This window comes from Eschrichtius robustus, chromosome 15 (assembly GCF_028021215.1).
Source record: "Eschrichtius robustus isolate mEscRob2 chromosome 15, mEscRob2.pri, whole genome shotgun sequence".
NCBI classification, from domain to species: Eukaryota; Metazoa; Chordata; class Mammalia; order Artiodactyla; family Eschrichtiidae; genus Eschrichtius; species Eschrichtius robustus.
This window is the reverse complement of record NC_090838.1, coordinates 23,057,363-23,081,580: the sequence shown is the minus strand read 5'-3', so window position 1 is coordinate 23,081,580 and position 24,218 is coordinate 23,057,363. Positions and strand designations below refer to the sequence as shown.

The window sequence follows — 24,218 nt, the reverse complement described above, 5'->3', positions numbered from 1 at the left end:
GCTCTGGCATGGTCCTTGGCTCCCCACCCCCGTGGTCCCACAGCAAGCCAGTCACCAGGCACGCCCCACTCCTTCACCTGTCGAGCCCCTCTGCACGCTAACCACCTGGGACCACGGCCTCCGTCCTGCTCAGGTGCCCATGTCTCCTCCCTCAGATCCCTGCAGCAGCCCCCGAATCAGCAGGCACAGCCCATGCCACTCCGTGGTTGCCAGAGTGGTCTTCCTAAATCAGATCTGATGTCACTTCCATACCACAAAGCCTGCGGTGGCACCTCACTGCTTCAGGATAAAGCTCATCCTCCTCAGTGTAGCACACGGGCCCTTCAGCCCTGCTTACCTCACCCACCTGTCACACACAGATGCAGATGCTGCTGGAAAACTCCTGGCAGCTCCCTGAATGCCTCAGTCACTCCTCCTTCCTGACTCTCCCTTTTCTCCAGCTCACAAACTCTCCCTCAGCCTTCAAAACTCAGCTCAGGCCTCGCCTCCTCCAGCCTGATTGAGATCATTTTCCACTGCGCTCCCCAGAACGAGGGGCAGCCTTCTATCTTAGCACTTATCTCACTGGACTTTGAGTCAACGGTTTACTAGTAACTATCTCTGGTGAGCTCCTGGAACACAGAGACTGTCTTGTTTGGCTTTGCTTTCACAGCACCTGGCACAATGCCTGACACAGAGTGGCGCTCAATAGCTTTTAAGTGAGTAAATGGATGCATGGATGCATGGCTGGATGGAAGGATGGATGAAATGGAAATGGAGGCTCCCTCCCAGCCATTTGTTAGCCTCACAGAGGCGATGGAGAGAAATCCATGTCGCAACCAGACAGCAAATGGGCAGATACTTATTGTGTGACTAATCCATGGCAGGTACCAAGCTTGACACCATGGGAGCCACAGAGACTTCCAGATATGGCCCCTGCCTTGTAGTGCCCCAAGTTAAAGAATAGAAATGAGGCTGAAGTAAACGTTGAGCAAATCAGCGGGTGGGAGGCAGTCAGGCAGAGCACAGGCTGGATGCTTGTGGACAGGGCTGAGAAGGCACTTCCCTTCCCCGCTCCCCTGCAGAGGCCAGGGAAGACCTGAGAGCAGGGGCAGATGTGGAGCTGGGGCTTGAAAAACGTAAGAACTGATCGGCGGGCCAAGGGGGAAAGGCTCATGTTGGGGCTGCAGAGAGGTGCCATCCAGGGCTCGGCACAGGCGTTGCGGAGGGTGGGTAGGAGCCTGTAGAGCAGCACAGAAGGAAGTGTGGAGCGGTGGGCTGGGACAGGCTGAATGTCTGGCCAGGGAGACTCACCTTTAAGCTGCTGGCACCAGGAAGTCCATAAAGGTGAGATGCATGGAAGAGGTGTATTCAGGGGGTGGATGAAAACACGAGATTAGGATGGAGAGCCCAGGGCTGCAAGGAGACCGGGTGGGAGCTATGGGGGGAGGTGAAAAGGGAGCCAGTAAGTAAAAACTGAGAGGAAAGGCAGGGGCAAGACGGGGGTGGTAGCTTTTGTATTTTCTCTTACTGTTCAAGAAAGACCTAATGGGATGTGGCAATCTGTTGGGAACAGGAGGCCATAGGAGCAAAAGTCAAAGATGATGCTGAAATTGGAAGATCAGAGGGAACACCTGCACCTTGGTGGAAATCGGGAGGTTGTAGGAGGGAGGCAGTTTGGGGAAACATGAGGTGCTCTGTCTATGATGCCGTGACAGTGGCACGTCCTCCCTCCCTGCCTCTGACGCTGGACCTGCATCAGCCATGAGGACCCTGAGGATGCTCAACAGGAGGATGGAAGCACAGAGCGTGACTCCAGGGAGACATCAGGGTAAGAGCAGGGGACGCGGAAGTCACCCATCCCCCATGATCTTGGAAGCCACTGCACAGATAAGATCCCAGGGGAGAACAAGGAGGTGGGGGGCAAAGGGCTCTGGAACAAATTTAAGAAATGATGAAAGAAGGTGCACAGGAGGCTGCCTGGAAGGTTGAGAAGCAGGTTTAAAGTCAGGAAGGTGAGGAAGAAGAGTCCAAGGGCATCAACAGCTCAGACGGTGCAAAAAAGTCAAGAGCAGTGGGATGGGAGGGAGGGTCACTTATCTGGGGCCAGAGAGTCATGAGAGCCGCCAAGAACTCTCAGAGGGGAGGGAGAGGAGGGTGTCTGAGCAGGAAAGGAGGAGGCAGTGTCGACGGGGAGGAGGGAGGTCGACGGCGAAATCAGGCAGAGAGCTCAAACCCAGGAGCAGGTCCACAATGGATTCCCACACTCCACCAGGGGTGGGAAAGATGTGGACATGCCTACAGTCAGAAGGGAAGACAGCGTGGGAGACAGAGGGAGAGGAGAAGCTTGAAAGAAATAGGTACAGCCGACACCAAATAAAGCACACGCTCTCTCTCTCTCTCTCTCTCTCTCTCACGCGCACACACACACACACACACACACACACACACACAGTCACTCTAGCCGTCTGGCCTGACCACAGGGATGTCTTTGGCCATGTGGAGAGGACCCTCTGTCCCACTTACAAGCCATAAGTCCAGATTCATTACAACACAGAGATCCTCTACCCGCTGATTCCCAGCCTTTTGGGGGTATGAAGACCCCTTTTTAAGTCCAAAAGTTTTGTGGACTACCCCCCATGTACACAGACACGATAATACTTGTATTTTTAGTGTCCATTAATTAAGAAAATATCAATACGTCATCACAAAGAGCTACCATGAATTCAATAGAGCTTTAAAATAATTTGTATTTTATTCATCACTGCAGCAACCATACACATCAGGACACTGGTAGAAGACAGAGGCCGAGACATTGTTAATTAAGCCCATACACCCCTCCTGCTGGAGTCAAGGGTCAGAGCTGTGACCACGCCAGGTCCGAGGCTCACAGTGGAGGACCTTGCCCCTCACACGCCCGGCCCCCAGAGTTCTGCCCTGGCGTGGAGGCTTAGCCATAGGGAGCCCAAGCGGATCTTGGGGGGTAGAGGAGAGAGGACTGCAAGGTACTTTTGACTTAGCGCTGCTTACCGTGTGGTGGCAGGCCTCAGGCCCGTGACGACGTCCTGGCCTGGAGGTAAGAGGCTGGGAAGGGAGCCAGGCGTGCAGGAGGAGGTCCCGGCGGGCACCCTGTCCTTTGGGATGGGCGGGATCACAATGCCTCCCTGGGACTTGTGCGTCTTCTCATCACTGCAGTGCGGGTACTGCTGGGAGAACTGCACCTGGGAGCGGAGGTGGAGGAGGGGTCTGGTCCATGAAACATTCCACTCTGGATGCTCACCTCGCAGGCACCTCACACAGAGCGGTCCCTTCTATCAGCAGCCACCTGGGCAGAAGTGCTGGCAAGTATCCTCTGTTTCTCTTTCCAGCCACACAACCCTGGGACCCCCAGGTTCATTGTTTCCTTACCATTTTAGGCAAGAAGGGAATCCCCTCATTCCTACTCCAACCCCTTTTGTTATTATTATTATTTGTTTTTCTGTTCTCATTTCAGAAAATTCTAGAACGTCAGGGCTGAAAGGGATCCTCAAAAACATCTGGTCCAATTCCCTCTTTTTAGTGCAAACTGGGGCCCAGAGAGGGGAGTGACTTGCCCAAGGTCACACAACCAGTGAGGGGCAGAGTGAAAACCAGAACCCAGATCTCCGGAGTCCCAGCCCAGCGTTCTTTCCCCTCTGCCACAGTTCCTTGCCGAAAATGGGGAGGGTCAGAAGCATGAGGAATTCTGGAACATTTAGATCAGAGATGGCTTGGGAACCACCAGGTGTAAGACAGGTGGTCACACAGCCTCTGCGCAGGAGGACTGGGCTCGGTACCTCTGGGGCAACTCCCAAGCCAGAGAAGACGCCTCCAGAGAAGCTCAGGGCTTGGGAACAGGGGTTGGTAAAGGATAGAAAGAAAAACAGAAGGGCAGGGAAGCAAGACTCAGAGCAGTCCAACCGCCTTACCTCCTGGGCACCGGGTCTCAGCTCCTGGGGCCCCTGATGGCTCCTGGGTGGGTGCAGGCCTTTGTCCTTGGCTCCGCTGGCCTCCGGGGTGGTGGGGATGCTCTGGACAGGAGGCATCGGCCTGGGCACCCTCAGCAGCCTCTGAGAGGCGGCCCGGGGGACGGCGGTCCTCAGGGGAACTCCTTTGGGGGCTCCCCCGGGATCCAGAGAGGCTGTATGGGGTGGGGACGGGGAGTAGGTTAGTCCCAGGAGTGCGGGGAGTGGGGTTAATTGAGATGCTGGCAACAGGGCTTTATGTCCTGGGGCAGCTGAGATGGAGAGATGAGGGCACAGATCCGCCCCCAGCTCTACCCGCACCACTAGACTCTGCTGAGTGGCCTTTCCCACTCCTGTAACATTTGGTAGAAAGTGTCAATCAAAGTTACCTATTTAAAATTCAGAGGCAGGTTGGGCAGAAAGGGAAACGAAGTCAGTACTGAATTAGGAGCGAGGACGGCAGGTGCTAGTCCTTGTGTCCCTCTGAAAGCCACTGGGTGGCGTTCAGCATAGCCGGTGGGAGTGGGAGGAAGAATATAGTCAGATTTGTGTTCAAAAAGAATTCCTCTGCAGCGAAGACTAGAAGGAGGGGAGGGTGAGAACGGGGAGGCAGGTTGGGAGCTACTGCAGAGGCCCCGGTGGAGGGTGTAGAGAGAGGGCGCTTGGCGGGTGCCCCCTGACTAGCCCAGCTGCCAGCTGGACACCTGACGATCCTCACAGCCCAGGTGGCCGGGGGACAGGCCCAGGGCTCACCTCGGGCAGATGCTGCCAAGCCCTCCACGAGTCTCCTCGTCTTGAGCGTGTCCTTAATCTGAGTGGCGTCCCGGGCCACACGGTTCGCCTCCGACTCCAGCGCGGGAAGTGGCACCAGGGGCTGGGGGCCCAGCGACAGGGCCCCGAGCTTCCTGGGATGGCCACTCCTGGCCTGCCAGCCCTCCAGGGAAGCCTCCAGCTTGAGGCTGCCGGGGTCCCCACGTCCACTCAAGAGCTGCGACGGCTTCTCTAGCAGGACGCTCAGCACTGGCTGGAGGGAGGCTGAGGGAAGCGGAGTCCAGAGCTGCGGTGCTGGAGGAGCCCAGGCCCTGAAGCCAGGGACCACAGCCCTGCCTTCCCGGGGCTCCTAGGAGAGCCCCACCTCCCTGTTCCTGCGGGTCCCCTCCGTACAACTCCATCCCCCGAGGCACAGGATTGAAAGGACCCACCTAAAACCCAAGGGCATTTTCAGTAGGGACCAAAGTAAAAATAATATCTGCCGGTAGCTTGAGGACACAGCCGGGCATCTAAACACACCCGTCTCCTCCCTCCAGGACGAGGCCCAAGCTCTGCCCCGTGGTCACTGGCCCTGACTGGGCAGCTGTCAGGTGGAATCCCCCATCTCTGCCCAAAGGCCCCAGAGAGGCTGCCCTGGGCACTCGAAGGCCATTTGACGTGACCAAGTCACTAGGCCCAGTGCCCCAGTCTCACCTTTTCCAAAAGTCTTTGGGCTGGAGTCGCTGCTTCCCCCCGGGAGTGTGCGGGGCCCAGCACTGGTCCAAGGGATGCTCCCACAGTTCACAGCCACCGGAGCCAGAACCTTGGCTGGGGACAGAAGCACAGGGAGAGCGGCATCTTAGAGTCCACTGCGGCCAGGACTGAGGACAGACTGCCCTGGGCTCTCTGCAGCCCGTCCCCCAAAGCAGAGCCTGGCCCTCGGATGGGGGCTTGCCATCCCAACTCCAGCCAGCCAGGGCACCATGATCCCCACCAGAGCCCACTCTTCCCCACCCTCTCGGCCTGACTTCTCCCCCCAGCTTGGCTCCCAACCCCTCCCCCCATCACACCTTCTCAGCCTCCTTCATGGGCTCCCCAGGTGCTCTGCCCTGAGCACCGTGGCCTGTTTCCTGAGCTGCTCAGGCGTTCCCGAGTCTCCACACTCCTCCCAAGGGGTCACCAGGCCCCTGCTCCAAGCCCTCCGGGGAGAAGTGGCCCTCCACCTCACAAGCACCCATTCTCTCCAGGGCAGGACCTCTGATCCCCTCACTCTGCAGAGGAGACTGAGGCCCACGCAGCCGGCTCCCAGTGGCAGCGCCAGGCCTGGGACCCAGTCTCCCGCCACAGAGCTGGCCACACTGTTCCCACTCTCCTGCCCTGTCAGCTGAGGAAACGGGGCCAGCCGGTGCTCCTGGAGGCCCCACTCCTGTATCCTCTGCCCATCTCCATCTTCCCACCACAGAAGACCACAGTCAGCCCCTCAGTCAGCCCACCAGCTCAGAGAGCGGAGGCAAGGCTCAGGCTGAGGAGGCCAGAGCCAGGCCAGGGAGCCCCCTGATGGACGGCTGAGCAGGGAGGGCCCACAGACAGCCTGGCCCGGATGGAAAAGCACGGCAGCCCAGCTACATCCCCCAGGATGAGACCCTGGGAGTATCCGAGGAAGATCCCCGCCCCCTCATGACTTCCCTAGGTGACCCTTACCTGGGGGGACAGCGTCACGGGTGCCCATGCCCCGGGTGGAGAAGGCACCTGGGAGGTTGTCTGGAGGGAGCAGCTACTTTCTGGGCCGTGAGTACGATCCTCAGGCATCCAGAGGGCCTCAACCTGTAACATCCAGGGACCTATGATGAGGAGAGGCAGAAAGAAGTCAGTACAAATCACAAACACTTTTTAAACCACTTCGCGGGAAGCCCACCAGGAGTTAAAGCATTCTTACAGTGAAGAAATCTGCCACTAAACCAAAGGACGCTTCTTTTTTAACATTTGGACTCTCTTGGATGCTTCAAAATTTCCAGGTCCCCAGGCTGCGTGACTGTAGGCAGAGTTCATTGTGAAGAGTGGCAGTGAAAGCCATGAACCCGCCTTTGCTCGTGGACAGCTCAGGGTCTTGGGGAAGGTGGAGTTTATCAAGGGGGAGTCTGACACTTTGTTTCCACATCAGTTTCTACTTTCCTCATTACTCTGCCAGCTGCCCTGGAAGCTCACGCTGAGTGTCAAGCTTTGTGACCCCACTTATCACATAGGTACGCGGTAGGGCCTCCCCGGAGACCAGCTCTCCAGTTTTCTCTCAGGCGCACCTGTCTCCCTCTGTACCAAGTTCCTGGCCCTTGTTCTCACTTTGTTGACCAAGCCAACCTCAGACCCTTTCAGCCGTCTCACTGTCCTGTACTGACCGCTTGAGCACGCCAAGCCTCTTCCCAGCCTCCCTTAACCCTCTGGGGTCAGTCGTCTGCTCCTGCCCTTGACCTGACTTCATTCTTTTTCCATGTGATAAGGGTCTCACCGCAGACACTGTGACTTCACACAATTTTCTAAATTCTCTGCTGAGATAATAGTGACCCATTTTCACCCTGACAGGCAGGAAGGTGAACGGCCAGAGCTGATCAGTGATAAAATCAGGGGCAAAGGCCACATCTCCCAAATCTCCCAATTTCTACTCGAGAGTAGGTCCCTCGAGATATCATCTGGGGACAGGGCAGGATGCAATGCCAACTTCCTTTTGCTGAGCAACAAATACCAACCCAGGGACTGAGAAAACCTGCCTTCCGTCTGGAAGCCAGCCCGCCACGTCCCCACCCAGGCCCCAGAAGGCTGAGCAGCTCCTAGCAACCCTCCTGGCCAAACAGTGGCTCCAGCCCAGCCCAGCCAGCCCGGCCCCAGCCCAGCCTTTGCCTGGTCTCGCTGATTACAGCCTCAAGCCACTCGGGTTCTCTGTCTGAGGAGAGTTTTCCTCACTATCAGGGGAGAAGGCAACCCCCTGCCTGCTGACAACGGGGCTAGGGATTTGGCCACATGGTAGTGACAAGCTGCCAGGAATAGCTGAGGGACATGGCACTTCTCCCGAGCAACGTGGAGGGAGATTCTTCTCCACGCCTCCCAACACCCACCCCTTGCCCCACAGAGCGAGAGACTCAAGACACGGCAAGGTGGCTGCTTTGGGCAAAGCCCAGAAGGAACATTCTTGTGGGGGACAAACCTTCCACGGCTGAATTAAAGCAGACAAGCTGGAGTCCAGGCTTTGGGGGCAGTGAGGGTTGCAGGCCACACAGACACCTGCTACCCATTCCTAACCAGAGCGCAGACTTTCTGTGCGAATTACATGTGGAAAAGCGATATTTAGCTACAGCCCTTGTTCTCAACCTCAGCCGCAGATCAGAGTCTCCTGGAACTGATTAAAATGACAGATTCCAAGGCCTCACCACAGGCCCCAGCTGAAGTCGAGTTTTCTAGGGAGCAGCCACAGGGATCTGTTTGGGGTTTTTTGTTTCATTTTTTTCTTAACTTCTGAGTGACTCTGATGTTCAAACAGGATTGAGGACCACTGGGCTGTAGTTCAGATTCCCTTTATATTAAGATACCAGCCCTGTTTCTGACCTCAGGCTGCCAAAGTGGATGTTGCTGCTCCGTCTCCCCAGAGTGATCCCGTCTAGGAGGCTAAAGAGAAGATCTGGAGCTCCTTAGAGTACAGATACGTAAGTTTCAGCGGCACCTTCCGAGCAAGCCTGCCCTCCACCCGACTCCCCACAGACTCCCTGGCGGACCAAGACGGCCCAGGTTCCTCCGTTCCCTGAGGGACACCAGCAGTACAGAAGGGAAACCTGGGTCCGCTCCATAGCTCGCCTAGGCAACCCCGTCGGCAGAGCCCCTTTTAGGCCTGCCCGCCGCTTGCATCCACACCTTTGACCCCTCGGGCCCTCAGGGTCTACATGCAGGGCCTCCTCAGTGCCTGCCCACGGGGAGGTGCCCACAGCTGTGTACGGACAACCATGTCTTATGTGAGAGCAGTGGGTGCCACCTCCCCAGGACCTGGTGGGAACTTAAAGATCTACGTCCAAACTATAAAAACCAGGATCAGAAATTCCATTCCAAATGTGGACAAAGCTTTCGGGTTTGGCATGGACAGTACTTAGTGCTGACCCCTGAGGCACAATTCACTGAACCCCCATTTGACCTGGCATTGTCCTGGGCACCAAGGAGTGTGTCCCCTGTTGGAAGAGCCAGCCCCTGACCTAAAGGGCTAACAGCCAGGGGGTTCTGGGGACCAGGGTTCCGTCCTCACCCCCGAAGTTCTGGATTGCCCAAGATGGCTGGCTCCTCCACCCTCGGCCTTGGTGTCCGCACCCAGGGAGAGGGGTGGCCCGAGGTAACTGACTGTTGTCTACTCCTTCCACTAAAGCAATGGCTAAAGAGGTTCCATGGTGACCAACACCACAGGAATGAAGAAAGGCGACAAAAGGGACTCAGGTTTCAGGTGGAAAGGAAACAAACATGGACTGTCCCAGGAAAGAATGTCGGCCCCAAAGACAAAATCCCAACTGCCCTGTGCCTTGCACAGCCCGCAGGGAGCCAGTGCCCCACTCCGGGTCCACCTTGCTCCCAAGGGAGCTGGGCAGAGTCTGGTCCTCACATGAACAGCCCTCGGCAGGAGGACCAGCATCTGAGTAGGCAGGAGAGATCAGAGCAGGGGGACTGGGGAGGGGGTCGGCTCCCAATCCTGGGATGTGGGTTCCAGTAAGTCAGAGAGCGCATCTGCTCAGATGTGTTTGGTGGGAACAATAGTGCCGTGTCCAGGCGAGGAGAGAGAGAGAGGAAGGCAAGGTGGCCGAGTTACCATACCTAGTGTTTGAACCCGAAATATGTGCCCCACTGAAATACTCTCTGAAGAAGGGCCCCGGGTGTAGGCAGCCCTCCCACCCCACAGCCCTGCCCCAGCCTGCCCCTGAACGCCCACCTCGGGACACCTGGAACTCTGCTTTGAGGTTGACACAGCTAGGTTGGAACCCTGCCGTGCCCCTCTTTTTTTTTTTTTAATATTTATTTATTTATTTATCTGGTTGCACTGGGTCTTAGTTGCGGCTGGCGGGCTCCTTAGTTGTGGCATGTGAACTCTTAGTTGCGGCATGCATGTGGGATCTAGTTCCCTGCATTGGGAGCACGGAGTCTTAACCACTTCGCCACCAGGGAAGTCCCCTGCCCTGCCCCTCTTGAATTAACTTGGGAAAGTTATTTAATTCCTCTGAGCTTTGGTTTCTTCATCTGAAAAAGCGTCCTGACAAAGGGCTTTGTTAGGATTAAATGAAGTCATGTACAAAAATAATTGAGTACCATTGCTGGTAGATAATCACGAATGTCAGGTCTGAGCTCTTCCTCCTCCTCCCCCACCCTACATGCACACACACGCGCACACATTCACACACATGTACAAATGTGCAAACCCACACTACCTTTAAAGTTACCAGGGGCCAGCCCTCCAGTCCTACAAGACAGACCCAGGTGACACAGGCACCCCTCACGAGGAGGAGACAGATGTGTCTATAGAGTTAAGAGGCTCAGGCTAGATGGGTCTCCAGCTGTCCTCATGGCGATTCTATGCCACGCAGGGAACGCTCGCTGCAATGCCCAGAGAACACGGTCTGTGTTCTGCGGTGCTGTCTCACTAGGTACCTGGAGACCCTCCGTGGAAAAGCTGCATCCTCGCGGGGCCGGGAAGGAAGCAGGATCAAGATGGGCAAGGAAGGGGGAAAGGCATTCCAGGCTGAGGAAGCTCTGAGCAAAGGCACAGAGGATCGAACGGGCCTGCGAGTTTAGGATTTGGCAGGAGGGTCCAAGTCTAGGCAGGCGCACCAGGGCCGGTACCTGCAGTGCTCTGTCAAGTCTGGTCTTGTTCTGCAGGCAAGGGGAGCTCTAACGATTTCGAGCAGAGGAATGACATCATCTGACCTGTGTTTTCGTGCAGACCCCTCAAGGGGGACCCGGGACAGACTTTCCTAGAGAAGGAAGTTTTTGACAAAATTTTAGGACCGAAACAGAGACACTAGCCCAGGCTCTGGACTAAGCACAGAAAATATATGTGACTTAACCAAGATTTGCCACTAGTTATTGCCAGAGTTTAGACTGGACAGAACACCCCTTCCTGTACCCGAGGTGTCTCCCTGAAAATAGTCACCCACCCACACCTCCACTCCTCACACACACCCATTCCTCTCCCCACACAGGAGGTAGCCCACCCCGTAGACCTCCAGGGAAAACTCTGGGTATTCTCAGGCGACCTATTGGACTTGACCTCCTGGGTTCAGTCTATCACTGAAAGTCTGAGATCCACTCACTCATTCAGCCATATGTGAGGAACTAAGATACAGAGGTAAATGAGACTAAATTCCGACACCTGTGAGCTGTGTGACCACAGACACGTTACCAAACTTCTCTGATCCCCAGTTTCTTTAATTGCAAAAATGGAGATATTGCCTACCCTACTTCAATAATATATTCAATAAAATACAAAAATCACTCAGTACTGAGTCTGGCCCCTAGCAAGCAATCAATACCCCATGGCATTAGTGTTACTGCAATGAATGAAGCTCACAGCAGCTACAGGTGGAGAACACGTTTGGGTGGACAGGGCAGGAGGTTGTGAAAGTAATCCTGGAGAGAGAGGAGAAGAGTGTGATTTGGGGCAGAGATGGTTCAAACGAGGATGGGGGGCAGATCTGAGAATCAGGAGCCATGTCAACAGGACTGGGGGACCGATTAGGTAAGGAGAGCTGGGGGAGTCTAGCCTGCGTCCAGGGTTCTGGTGACGGGGCTGGAGGACGGGGTGCCATCTGCTGCCAAGAGGGTGAACACGGGAGGAGGTGTCGGTCTGGGAGAGCCCCTGAGTGCTGGTTTGGTCAGGTGGGTTCGTGGCTCCCCTAGGGCCCCCGAGTGAAGGCATCCAGAAAGCCGCTGGTCTGAGACTCAGGAGAGGGTGATCTGGGCTAGAGATACAGGCCAGAAAACCCCTGGTAATCAGAGAGCGATTGAAGCCATGAGAGCAGATGTTGTCAGTGGGAATGAGACAGGCAGGAGTACAACCATCTTGGAAACAGGACCAGGAAACAGCCTTGGGCAAAACAAGCCCTGCAAGCTAAAGAACTAAGGCCTAGTATACTACTGGCCACAAGACAAGAAGCTCAGCTATAAATTTCAACCTTATCTGTTCCTGTGCTTTCTTGCAGAACATTCTCATGCATCCCTTTCCCCTCACAGAAGCACTCCCCCTATTCCTGATAGCCACCATGGAGCCACCTATGACTGATCAAAGAAGTCTGACTATTTCGGAAATTATCAGTGATCATGAGACAGACCCTCCCTTTTGTTATCAAAGCAACTTGAGCTGGCACCTTTTTTCCACCTTCTCCCTTGTGCACAAGCTATCCCTTTTTTTTTTTTTTAAATTAATTAATTTATTTATTTTCGGCTGTGTTGGGTCTTCGTTGCTGTGCAAGGGCTTTCTCTAGTTGAGGCAAGCGGGGGCCACTCTTCATCGCGGTGCACGGGCCTTTCACTGTCGCGGCCTCTCTTGTTGGGGAGCACAAGCTCCAGACGCGCAGGCTCAGTAGTTGTGGCTCACGGGCCCAGTTGCTCCACGGCATGTGGGATCTTCCCAGACCAGGGCTCGAAGCCGTGTCCCCTGCATTGGCAGGCAGATTCTCAACCACTGCGCCGCCAGGGAAGCCCACAAGCTATCCCTTTTAATGAAAAGTTTTGCTTGCCTAAGAATCTTGTGGGGGGATTCCCTGGTGGTCCAGTGGTTAGGACTCGGCGCTTTCACTGCCGGTGGCCCAGATTCAATCCCTGGTCAGGGAACTAAGATCTTGCAAGCTGCACAGCATGGCCAAAAAAAAAAAAAAAAAAGGAGTCTTGTGGAAGCAATATTCATTTCTATAGTATTGCCGTCTAAGAAAGGGTAATACCAGAAAGGGCCTGGTACCAGGAAGACCTGACCACAGGAAAGAAGAGCTAGAGCAGGACAGTCAGGGAGGCCGGGGAGTGGGTACCAGGAAAACCAAGAAAGCAGAGAGTGAGCAGAAGTGTTAACACAGCAAAGAGGTTGGGAGGGGTGAGGACTGAGAAAAGCCCATTGGATGTGGCCTTGAGGGAATCATCCAGGTTAGTGAGAGCAATTTCTGTGCATGGGGTACCTGGAGGTCACAGAAAGTTGCTGTTGAGGAGCATGTGGAAGGTCAAGAAGACAACGGGTATAGATCATTCTTTGGAGCTGCTGGATGGGGAAGAGAGGAGAGAGAGCTGGTGGCAGCTGGGAAGGAGTGGGGGGGGGCGAAGTTCGTGCTGTTTCCTTGTTTGTTTGTTCTCTGTCTTTTTTAAATGTAGGAACTACTAGAGTATTTGCATAGGAGGAGGAAGAAGAGCCAGGAGAAGAGAAGGGCTGCAGCTGTGGAAGGAAGCAGGGGAACTGATGGTGCAGGACCCCAGAGCTAACTGGACGGGAGGGAGGGGCACAGGCACGGGCCAGGCAGGGGGGCCGCGGGCAGGCGGGGGGCCGCCGAGGGGCAGCCGAGGGGAATCCAGAGGGAGCGGGCGGGAGGGCTTTGATACCATCCATGAAGTAGGAGGTAAGACCACCAAGCGTGAGAGCAGTGAAACTCTGGAATATGGTGTATTCTGACCCCAGAAAAAAAACTTCTGTTCCTTTTCCCACCCACACCCCAGTCGGAGGCGGTCCATCTTTGTTAGCCTGAGGCAGAGCCGATTTCCACAACGACTCTCAACTTCCAGATAAGGACTCAGCCACCCCCGGAGCTGGTAGTCCCAGGAGCCTCCTCCACCCAGAACCAGGAGACTGATGCCCACACCCGCCAGACCCTCTGTGAGAGGCATCCAAGGGCACCCCTCCTCCCCGCCAGTGGCTCCAGCCGTGACTGGCACATGGGCCAGCAGAAAGGCAGTGCACAGATGAGACTCACCCTCACCGTAACTGCTCCGTTCCTGGGCCGCTTAACCAGCTCTGGAGCTACGCCCACTGGCCCCCCTGCCGTCATGGGATCAGGTGGGATCAATACTCCTGTAACCCTTCTGTCCTCCAGACAGTATCAGGTGTAGGTCAGCTATGCAGGCCCGTGGTAATTTAGAGAAATGCAGACGAAGGCTGAACACAGTACCTGGCACATAGTAATAACTCTCAATAACTGCTTGTAGCATGAATGAATGAAGAAAGCAAAATTAAAGCACATCTTGACACACAGTCTTGTTGAGAAGAAACTAACTGAAGGAAACTAACATTTCTTATTTCCGTGCTGCTGTGTACCAGGAACTGGGCTATGTGGTGCTAAATATTATGCCACTTAAATTTTGAATCAAGTAACAAGGCAGATATTATTGTCCTCATTTTCTAGATAAGAAGACTGAGGCTCAGAGAGGTTAAGTAACTAGATCAAGGCCACAGAGCGACTGAGTGGAAACATCAGGGCTGATGCCCTCTGCTCTTGGAGGTACTGGAACACGGTACTCCAGAGCGGACACTTAGGAGTCGACAGACTTGGATTAAATTCCATCCCCCACTAGCTGTGTGACTTCACACGGCTAAACTTCTCTGAGCATGCAGCACATGACTAAACTTCCCCTGAGCCTCCATTTAACTGTAATGAAAGTAACACTGTCTATCACACAAACTTATTGAGAGTATTCAATAAAATATGACAAGCACTTAATACTGTGTCTGGCCCCTAGCAAGTACTCGATAAACAGCGGCTATTAATAATGTTGTTTGTTTAATAACAATTTTACTGCATGTGTTCAGATGTTCAATGTCCTTTTTGAAAGTCTCTGAGGTAAGAAGTTAAGGGGCCTGGATAAGGCTGGGTGGCAAAGATGTCCTTCCATTGCATGAGTTCCCTGGGGTGAGCAGGAGGCAGCAGGCACGCTGGGGCAGGACAGGCCTGCATCTCAGGGACCTCCCGGGACAGGGTAGATCTCGTGGTCAAGAGCCCAAAGCAGTGCTTCTCAACCATTTTCATGCCCGGCACAGCTGAGGCGTGTGGTCTTCAGTTTGTAAAATCTCAGTGTGTGTTCTGGAGGGCTGGGTGGACTAGGGAGAGGAAGGGGGCATCTGCATAATGTCTGGGTCTGTGACATGTGGGACAGCCTCCCACATCCTCCCCAGGAATTCTGATATGAGAATTCACTGGTTTCAAAGATACGAGAAACCTACGTATGAGAGGAAGTTTTATTTAAACTGTGTTTGAAAAATAACAAAGGTAGGAGAGAAGCAGAGCTGCCCTGTTTGATTGTTCAGGTTGAGCACTGCACAAGGGCATCATAATTAAGGGGACACCATTCACACTGCAGATTTGTACATTTATTATAGCTCTTCTCTGCTGAATAAAAGTAAAATGTCTTAAGAGAGAGGCATCTTTTTCTAACTCACACAAAAGCACCACATGAGAAAGCAGCGGCCCTAGTGACAATGGGTACGTAACATATCCATAAATTTACAAAACCCAAAATCTTCTGAGCATTCCCCCACTCTTGTATATCATGTTGACACAAATATAAATTAGAGATCAGAATCTGTGCTAGTAATTTAATGAAGTTTCACATTGTGGGAACAGGATGTGCCTTTACCTGCTTCTCCTGTCACTAAATTTCAAGGTGCAAGGGATCTCGGAGGTCAGCTAGCCTCCTGGCTGGTAAAAGAGGGGCTCATGAGAGGCTGCATGACAAACCCAGGAAGGTCAAGAGCCAATGCCTACCAGGGCCCCGCATCCCTGCAGGTATCATACTAGCCACCAGCTGGCAAGGCCCTGAACAGGGCTAGGAAGAAATCTTCCTTCTCCAAAAAAAAACTTCCCTGTAAGAAGCTCAGAAGACTTCACAGCACCAGCTCTGTCCTTCTACCAGTGGCCCCAGGAGAAGGCCAATGCTCCTTGACCAAGAGCTAGAATCTTACACTTGCCTCTCCAGGGCATATGCCAGGTTTTGCCTGAGAAATTGAAACGGCTTCTGTGGAAGGCTGTTGTTTTTTCTGTCCTTGTTTAATTGAAGGGGAATCCAAAGCCCAGGAAGGGATGTGAGTTGGGCCAAGAACAAGAGGTTTTGAAGCAGAGACAAAGTGGAAATCTCAGACCTCCAGACAGCTGCTCTGGAGCCCAGGTCTGCAGCTCAAAGATCAATGACAGAGAAATAATGTGGATGAGTGATTGGTCCCCCAAGAAGGAGAGTGGGAGGGTAGGGACAGAGGGGCAGGAGGACAGAGAGAAAAATGGAGGTAAGTAAACTGAGCAGAGTGAGGGGGCTAAGAAAGAGACCAGGGGAAAGGGGGCACCAAAAAGGAAGGAAAGTGGGGAGGAAGAAAGGCGAGGGTAGGTGCTCATTTCCTAATCATCACGAAAATGCAAATTAAAGTCAGAATGAGAGGCTACCACCAGTCTGTAGAGGTTGGCAAAAATTAAGATTATAGACTACCAAGTGTTGGTAAGATGCAGAGTACGTGTGGCTGGTGAGGTGTAAATGGGCCGACCACTTGGGAAAGACCCAATGCCCAGCAATTCTACCCCTAGGTATCTACCCTAGAGAAAATCTTGTATGTGTGAACTCAGGAAGAAGTAGGAGAATGTTCATAGCAGTTCTGTTGATATGGACAAAATGTGGAAATAATCCCAATGCCCAACAGGAAAATGGAGACATAAGTTATGGTGTATTCGTGCCAATGGAATATTCCACGGCAATGGAAATGAACAAACCAGTGCTCTACTCAACACCACGGATGACTCCACAGCGTAATGTTTAGTGAAAGAAGCTTAAACACAGAGGGCCCCGCAGAATGTGATTCTGTCTATAGAAAGTTCAAAGGAAGACAAAATTAACAGAGCATTTAGAAACGCATACATGGGTGGGAAAGCCTTATCGAAAAGCAAGGAAAAATGAGAATGCGATTGGCCCTGGGGGAGGGAGACAGCTGTGCTAAGGAAGGGGCCCACGATGGGGTTAGTTCTGGGATGCTGCCAGGGTGTCTATTTCTTGACCTGGTGGTGGTCGCTACACAGACATTCGCTCTTCTTTAAACTGTTTTTGAGTTTTATATAGTCTTCTTTTTTTTTTTTTTTTTTAAGATTTATTGATTGATTGACCGCTATGTTGGGTCTTCGTTTCTGTGCTAGGGCTTTCTCCAGTTGCGGCAAGCGGGGGCCACTCTTCATCGCGGTGCGCGGGCCTCTCACTATCGCGGCCTCTCCCGTTGCGGAGCACAGGCTCCAGACGCACAGGCTCAGCAGTTGTGGCTCACGGGCCCAGCCGCTCCTTGGCATGTGGGATCCTCCCAGACCAGGGCTCGAACCCGTGTCCCCTGCCTTAGCAGGCAGATTCTCAACCACTGCGCCACCAGGGAAGCCCTATATAATCTTCTGTTTGCAAGAAGTTGAGCATCAAATAATCAATTTCCAAGTATGCATACTGGTGAACAGTCTGGTGCCTCTGAGGTGGCCCTGGGGGCAAAGGGAGACCTTCAGAGGTAGGACTCCCCGGAGCTCAGCTTGACGTCTCCCCATCCCTTGCTTCTGCCGCATCCTCTTTCTTCAAATCTGCTAGACCAAGGCTCCAGGGGCTGAAACAGAGCCAGTCCTGGGAAGCAGTCAGCCTGGGGTGGGAAAGGCTGCAGGCCCCATCCTGCCAGGACGTGGTGGAGAGCAGGGGGGCGCTTGCCGGGCTCAGGGCCAGCCCGATTACTTGCCCCTGCCCACCCATCTGGGCCTGGCGCTCTGTGCACTCCACTCCTCACACGCAGCCCCAAGGGAGGCATTATTTAACCCCCCACTTCACAGGTGAGGACACAGGCTCAGGGAGGAAAGAGCTCAAGTCCACACAGCAGGGAAGAGGTGGAGCCAGAATTCAAACCCAGAGCAGAGCCCCTCCAAGGCCTGCTTTTCACACGAGTTCCCCGCCCCCCTCAGCCTTCCCCACGGCCCGCACGTCCACCTGTGTCCCCCACCAGGGAGCCTCGGCTGGGTGGGCACCTGAGCCATGTGGCATTTACCCCAAACGGAGAGCTCTGACAGAGGCCGTGGCCGGGGAGGGGACAGCCCAGGACAGCCCCTCCTTCCGCGGCTCTCCGCTCAGAGAGCAGCAGTCCCACCACCCCTTCCAGAGCTGGCACAGCAAGGCCCAGAGAGGGAAAGGGGCCTCCTGGCAGCGACTCAGCCTCCATCATGGCTTGACGTCCCTGCCCTCACCGCACCTTGGTCCTCGCTCCAGACCAGCTCCTGGACACCCCTCCAAGGACTTCAGGCATGCTGACTCACCTTCCCATCCCATCCACGCACCAGCAGCCTTGTGGACGCATCACCTTTCACCTCTCCATCCAGCGGCCAAAGCCCTGTCACCGGAGGAATCCAGGTTCCATGGTCTTTCCACAGATGCTGCTGCCTGTGGGTCCAGGGAAGCAAAGACGGGACGGCCCCACTCCTGGCCTGCCCTGGCCCCGGCCCAGCCTCGCAGCCCTGGGCTGCAGGCCTCCTGTCTGGGCGGTTGCTGGGGGCGGCCACTGGCCCTGCTGCTGGCACGCTCCTGCTCACCGCCAGGCTATCCTTGAACAAACAAGGCTGCGTAGCAACCACCGCTCCCTGTGTGGGGGAGAGAGGGAGCCAGGAGACGTTTCCCCACGGCCTCGTTTCCTCCAGGGCTGGGCCCTCCCAAGTGGCCAGCCTGTCCTGTGGGCTGCCAGAGAGAGAGAACGCCTGGCAACCAAAGCAAGGGCCAGTGCAGCAGGCTTGGGCAGGGATGCCATTGGCATGTAACCCCTGGTTTTGCTGCAGTTGGCCTCTGGGTCCGATTCTGGTTCAGCTCTCAAGCTACTTCTAGAGGCTGAAGGGCAGGTAGTATAAACATCCAGGCCTTGGCAGCAGGCAGAGCTGGGTTTGAATCCTGATCCTGCATCTTCCAGCTGTGTGACCTCTGGCCAGTACGTAACCTTCCTTAGCCTCAGTTTCCTCATCTATAAGATGGGGATAGTAATAGTACTGACTTGATAGAGTTGCTGTAAGAATTAAATAGGTGCCTGTAACACCTTGTGATTCTATCTAGCCCATCATAGGCCCTCCATCACTGTTCATGTCCTTCCCCAGAAATACTTGCATAGCAGGAAGCCTATATGGCCTCCTCCCAAACCAGATTCCACGGCCCCAACTTTTGGAAACCGTGAACCCTAGCAACCCATGTGTGTTTCCTCACTGAGCCCAGGCGCTTGGACAGAAATCTCAGGCTGGCATCTCCCACCTCGAATGACAACTGCTCCCACCCCTCACCCTACTCCCTTCTCACCTTCACCATCCAAGGGGCACAGGGGGAGCCGGGCCTCACTGATTTTATGCAGCTGTGCAAAGAGCCACTTGCCCAAAGATACTAAGAATCTTTGCAGGCAGATCCCCCCACGTTCTTTACAGAGGAATTGGCAGGCGATGAAATACAGAGCAGAGAGAGCTGGCCTGAGGCTGTTCACACATCCAGGACGCCTGGCCGGCTGAATGACACATGCCCAGGGCTTACTGACTGAACCCACTGCCAGCCTCCCCAGCACCTTCCTGGGGTTCTCTCCTCTTCTCTGAGACACCATTGCAGCCGGGCCAGGGGGGACCTCTCCTGAGGAGCAGTTTGCATTAAGCAAGCTCCAGGAGGGGCCGAGGAGGGCCAGGCAGTGAGCGCAGGGAACAAGATCCTCCACGGCAGGCACTGGCCCCGAGCCAGAAGCCCACTGGGCCCCGCGGGGAGGCTGCCTTCACCACAGCCCCTCAGGAGGCGAGCTGGCGAGTTGAACAGAACTCCTGAACTCCCTCCAACAGAGGCCCCAGAAAGGAGACACTTCCTCCAAACCAGGACCCGTGGCTGCAAGGAGCGGGGAGATGCTTCCTCGTGCTTTGCTTTGGATTCCCCCTGTGAGGTTGGAAGGTACGAAGAAACTCAGGTATGAAGAAACCTGGGCTTACAGACGGGGAAACTGAGGCCCGGCATGGTAAGCCCTTGCCCAAGTCCCGCAGCTTGTAAGTGAGAGCAAGTCATCAGCGGGAATGCCAGACAGGACCGGGACAGGACAAGGACAGGCTCTGTGTCCCTCAGCTCCACCTGGGGTGGGGGGAGGGGCTGTACCTCTCCCTAAACCCATCCTCACATCACAGCGAGAGTCAGAGCTTCTGAAATACAGACCCGATGGTCATGCCCAGCTGGACACCCCTCATGGCTCCCAGTGTCCTTGGGGTAAAGGCCACACTCAATACCACAGCCAACAAGCCCCTCCAACCTGGCCCCTGCTCTGTCCTTCAGAAGCATCTCTTCCTGCTCCCTTCGGTCGCCACCATGACCCCTGCTGGAAACACAGGAGAGACCAGTCTGCCCTCAGGGGCTGAGTGACAGAGACCCAACAGGTGACCACCTGTGCACCCCTGCGTTACCTGTAATAAGGGAGGCTCCCTTTGCGCAGCCCTTGGAAACCATAGCTCTGAGGCCACGCTGGATCCAAGCAGCCACCGTGTGACTGCAGGTGAGGAACACACTCTCAGAGCCCCCAGAGCCCCATGTGCCAAGCAGGGAGGAAGGCAGCTCCCCTCGCTTCCTGGGGTGTGCGAGTGACCGCGGGAAGCCCTCCGCGCCCCACCTGGCATAGAGCAGGCACTCGGCCGGGTCACATGCTCACCATTGCTGTGACAACGTGATGATGAGAGTGAGCTGGGGCCATGAGGTATGACGTCAACCTGAAGCCTGACAGCCTGACGGGTAAGGAGCTGGCCGGGTGACAGCAGGGGTACGAAAGGGCCTGATCTCCAAGCCTGGGGCCCCTGTGAGCCCGGGGAGTTGGGAGTGGGGGACGCAGAAGTGCCATCTGGAAGCTTTCTGGTGACTCAGCTGAAGAGAACACGGAAGAAAGGGACTCTAATCTCCTGGCCCCAGGGATTTGTTGTGATTTCCTGTGTCAGTTTAAACACTCACTTTCGTATCTAATTTTAGCTTCTTTCTTAAAGAAGCCCCCAAATTGTTTAAGCTTCAAGCCTCACAAAAGCAGGCAGACTCTCCAGAGAGGCCTGCTAGCAAGGAAAGAGGCTCTGGAGGAATTCCAGGGGTTGGGAGCCTGCAGGGAAGGGGAGGATGGAGGAGAGACCAGATCACAGGGCCTTCGAAGCCACCTTAAAGTGTGTGCGCTCACAGGTCCCAGACATGTGGCCCTTAGGCTTCTGGGTACCTAAGAAATAGCTGCACCTGGATAGCACCAGCCCCTCAAAACACACACACATATGCTTGTCTGCCTGGTTAATCACTAATCATCTTTCAAGACACAGCTTGTGATGGGATGAACTGAATCTCCTAAAAATTCATATGTTGAAGTCCTAGCCCCCAGTAACTCAGAATGAAACTTTATTTGGGAATAAGGTTATTACAGATGTAATTAGCTAAACTAAGAGGTGGACCCCCTAATCCAATATGACTGGTGTCCTTATAAAAAGGGGAAATTTGGACACACACACACACATAGGGAAACTGCCATGTGAAGACTGGAGTTATGCTGCCACAACCAAGCAACTACCGGAATCCAGGAGCGAGGCCTGAGATGTCCTTCCCTAGCACCTTCAGAGGGAGCACAGCTCTGCAAACAGTTTGATTTTGGACTCATGGCCTCCAGCACTGAGAGACAATACATTTCTGTTGTTCTGAGCCGCCCAGCATGTGGTGCTTTATGACAGCAGGCCCAGGAAACTAACACAGAGCTCATACATCCTCTCCTAAAGGAAGCCTCCCCTGTGCTCCCTGCATAGGTTTGAGGGCAGCCTATCTCCCGCTCCCCTCCAGGACCGCTCTCCCTCCCATCACCCGGCTCTGTGCTGATCAGCACATGCAGGCCCACCTCTCTGGGCTGCATCAACAGACCCTCCTGCCTTCTGGCTCCCTTGGGTTTGGCCAACAGAGGCGAGAGAAGAGAGACTGGGGTTTTATTCCCCCCACTTCCTCCACACAGTCCTGCTGGGCTGGCTGCACCCCTCACCTGAAGGTCACAGCTCTTCACATGAAGGTCATGGCTCCTGACAGGCAGCCCTCTTTGTTTCTGAGGACCTATAACTACTCCTTTCAAGCCTATGGGTGATGGAGGTGCCCAGCACGACCAGCCGACTGCTGCACTGCCCCCGTGGTTTCTCCACATCCTGCTCTCATGATGCTTTCCTCTAATCACCCCCAATACGAGGATGCTTCTGTCTCCGGCCAGTCCCCATGTTCCTGTCATCACACTGACTCTCTGCCGAGCTCGATGACTCCGTGTCTGTGTCCCTCCACATTCTGCGAGTTCCCTGAAAACAAGGACTATGAGTGATTATTTACACACACCCAGCACAGGGCACAAGGCCTAGCCCACCCAGAAGGCACTGAATAAATACTTGACATGAATGAATTAAATGGACTAACCGACCGTGCAGAATCACAAGCCAGGAGGAGAGCTCTTGAAAACACCAGATAAGTCGTCCTCACCACATCCACAGAGGACTGCCCTCGTCTACCCAGAAAGCAGCTCAAGAAGATCTCAAAACTGATATTCTGTCATTTTCCCTGCTGATAAATTTGGCCAATGGAAGACAATTACATGTTGACCCTATTCCCTCAATAAAAATTTCACTGAGGTTCCTCTTGGCCCTTGTTGATTTGTAACATGAATTAAACTGCTTCTATGTCCAGCAATGTCAAGGACTATATGTCCTGAACACACTTTCCATTGTAAAGTATCTGGATGCCCTGATTTAAGTATACAAAGAGGCTTCTAAATACATAGCTGGACTCTTTGTAGGGACTTCACTGAGGGGTGCAGCTGCCCAAGCTCTTCCTCACTCCTGGCCTTTGCTCATGCTGTTCCTTCCACCCGGAAGGTCCTTCCCACACCCCTTCCCACCCCTTTACATACGCATATTGCCCCTGGCCAGGTCCTGCTCTCCTTTGGGGAACCCTCCCTGACTCTCCAGGGTCTCCTCTGCTTCTCTAGCCCCATCATAGCTCCACTCAGCACACTGAGCCATAATTGTCCACCCCAGCCCGGCCCCCAGCATGCACACACACACACTAGGCTGTGAGCTCCTTGAGGGCAGGGTCCAGGTCTTTAGATTCCCTAGAACCAGCTCCAGCCAGAGTGCACAGCAGACACTCAGTACACGTGGTGGGAGTAACAGTATGAAGGAGAAGGGATGGTTAGGGGCACAGAGTTCCCTTTCCCTGCAACGTTCCCTGCTCTTCCCTGGAGCAGACATTGGGACTGTTATCTCCAGGCTACAGACCAGTCTGGGCACCACACACTGGAGGGCCTATGGGGGCGGGGGGATTCTAACCTCTTGGCTGGCACTGTCCCATTAAAAACCAGCACTGTCCTAGCCACACAGAGACGTTAGGTCACATGGACCATGTGGGACAAGGCCCTCCTGGTGGGGACCCTGGGAGGAGAATGCCCAGGCTCGATTTGTAAAATGAATTAAACTTCTTCTATTTCCAGCAATAAAAAGACTAGATGCCCTGAATACACTTCCTATTGCAAAGTATCTGGACGTCCTGGTTCAAATATACAAACTTCTGGGAAGTTCCTGGGAAACTCCAAAAATAATATATGCAACCCAAGCCACAGGTCAGAGAGAGGACCAAGCCAAGCCCTTCCTATTACAGATGAGGGAAACTGAGGCCCAGAGGGTCACAACAGAAATCAGTGGTAATGACAGGACATGGACCAAGGCCTTCTGATTATGCTGCCACAGGAAGGGGCATGAGGGAGGATCTGTTCCTTCAACAACAGATGGATGGATGGATAGATGGATGGATGGATGGATGGATGGATGGGTGGATAGGCAGGCGGAGGAGAGGGAGGAGGGTGGGAAACTGATGTGAATGAATGAGTAAATAAATAAATAAATAAATGAAAGAATGAATGTACAGAAAAAGAGATGAAGGGCAGAGGGCGGGAAAGAGTCAATAGGTGAGTGAATAAGTCAGGAACTAACAAGGAAAAAGTATTTGATACATTTTATAAGAACATGCAAAGAAATAAGAAAATTCTTAAAATGCTCTCATATTTCCAGTTTGTGAAAATTTATGGTCACATACTGAGGATATGTGCACATTTCTGTATGTACGTTTCTCTTTTTAAGTCTCCACCCAGCAGGGTCCAGTGGGGAATGGAATTTCCACCCCTATTCATTGGCAATGAGGCAAGGCATGGCAGTGTGAGGCAGTGCCCTGCCTTTACTGAGATGGTATGAGTGGGGTCCAGTGAGAAACTGAACATCCATCCCCACCTGGATCTGTGGGCTACACCTAAACAGGGTAACTGCCTGCAAAAAAAAGAAGATTAAATAGGATCTAGAGTCTTCCAACATAATACCCAGACGTCCAGGATACAACTGAAAATTACTCATCATACCTAGAACATGGAAAATCTCAACTTAAATGAGAAAAGACAATCAATGAGGTAACACCAAGATGATATAGATTATATAACAAGGATTT

The 24,218-nt window shown here is 53.9% G+C and overlaps 1 protein-coding gene across 3 annotated transcripts in view; it reads right to left on the bottom strand.

Annotated features, from left to right (window-relative positions):
• The window catches only part of TOGARAM2 (TOG array regulator of axonemal microtubules 2), a 41,151-nt gene extending 34,710 nt beyond the window's left edge, over window positions 1-6,441 (bottom strand). For all 3 annotated transcript variants that reach the window (XM_068564644.1, XM_068564645.1, XM_068564646.1), the window contains exons 1-5: window positions 6,414-6,441; window positions 5,427-5,540; window positions 4,716-4,997; window positions 3,927-4,138; window positions 3,010-3,200 (exon numbers count right to left, since the gene is read on the bottom strand). In XM_068564644.1, the coding sequence (XP_068420745.1) occupies window positions 3,010-3,200; window positions 3,927-4,138; window positions 4,716-4,997; window positions 5,427-5,540; window positions 6,414-6,441 (827 nt within the window). The remainder of the gene's footprint in view (window positions 1-3,009; window positions 3,201-3,926; window positions 4,139-4,715; window positions 4,998-5,426; window positions 5,541-6,413) is intronic.
• Window positions 6,442-24,218: the final 17,777 nt, after the last annotated feature.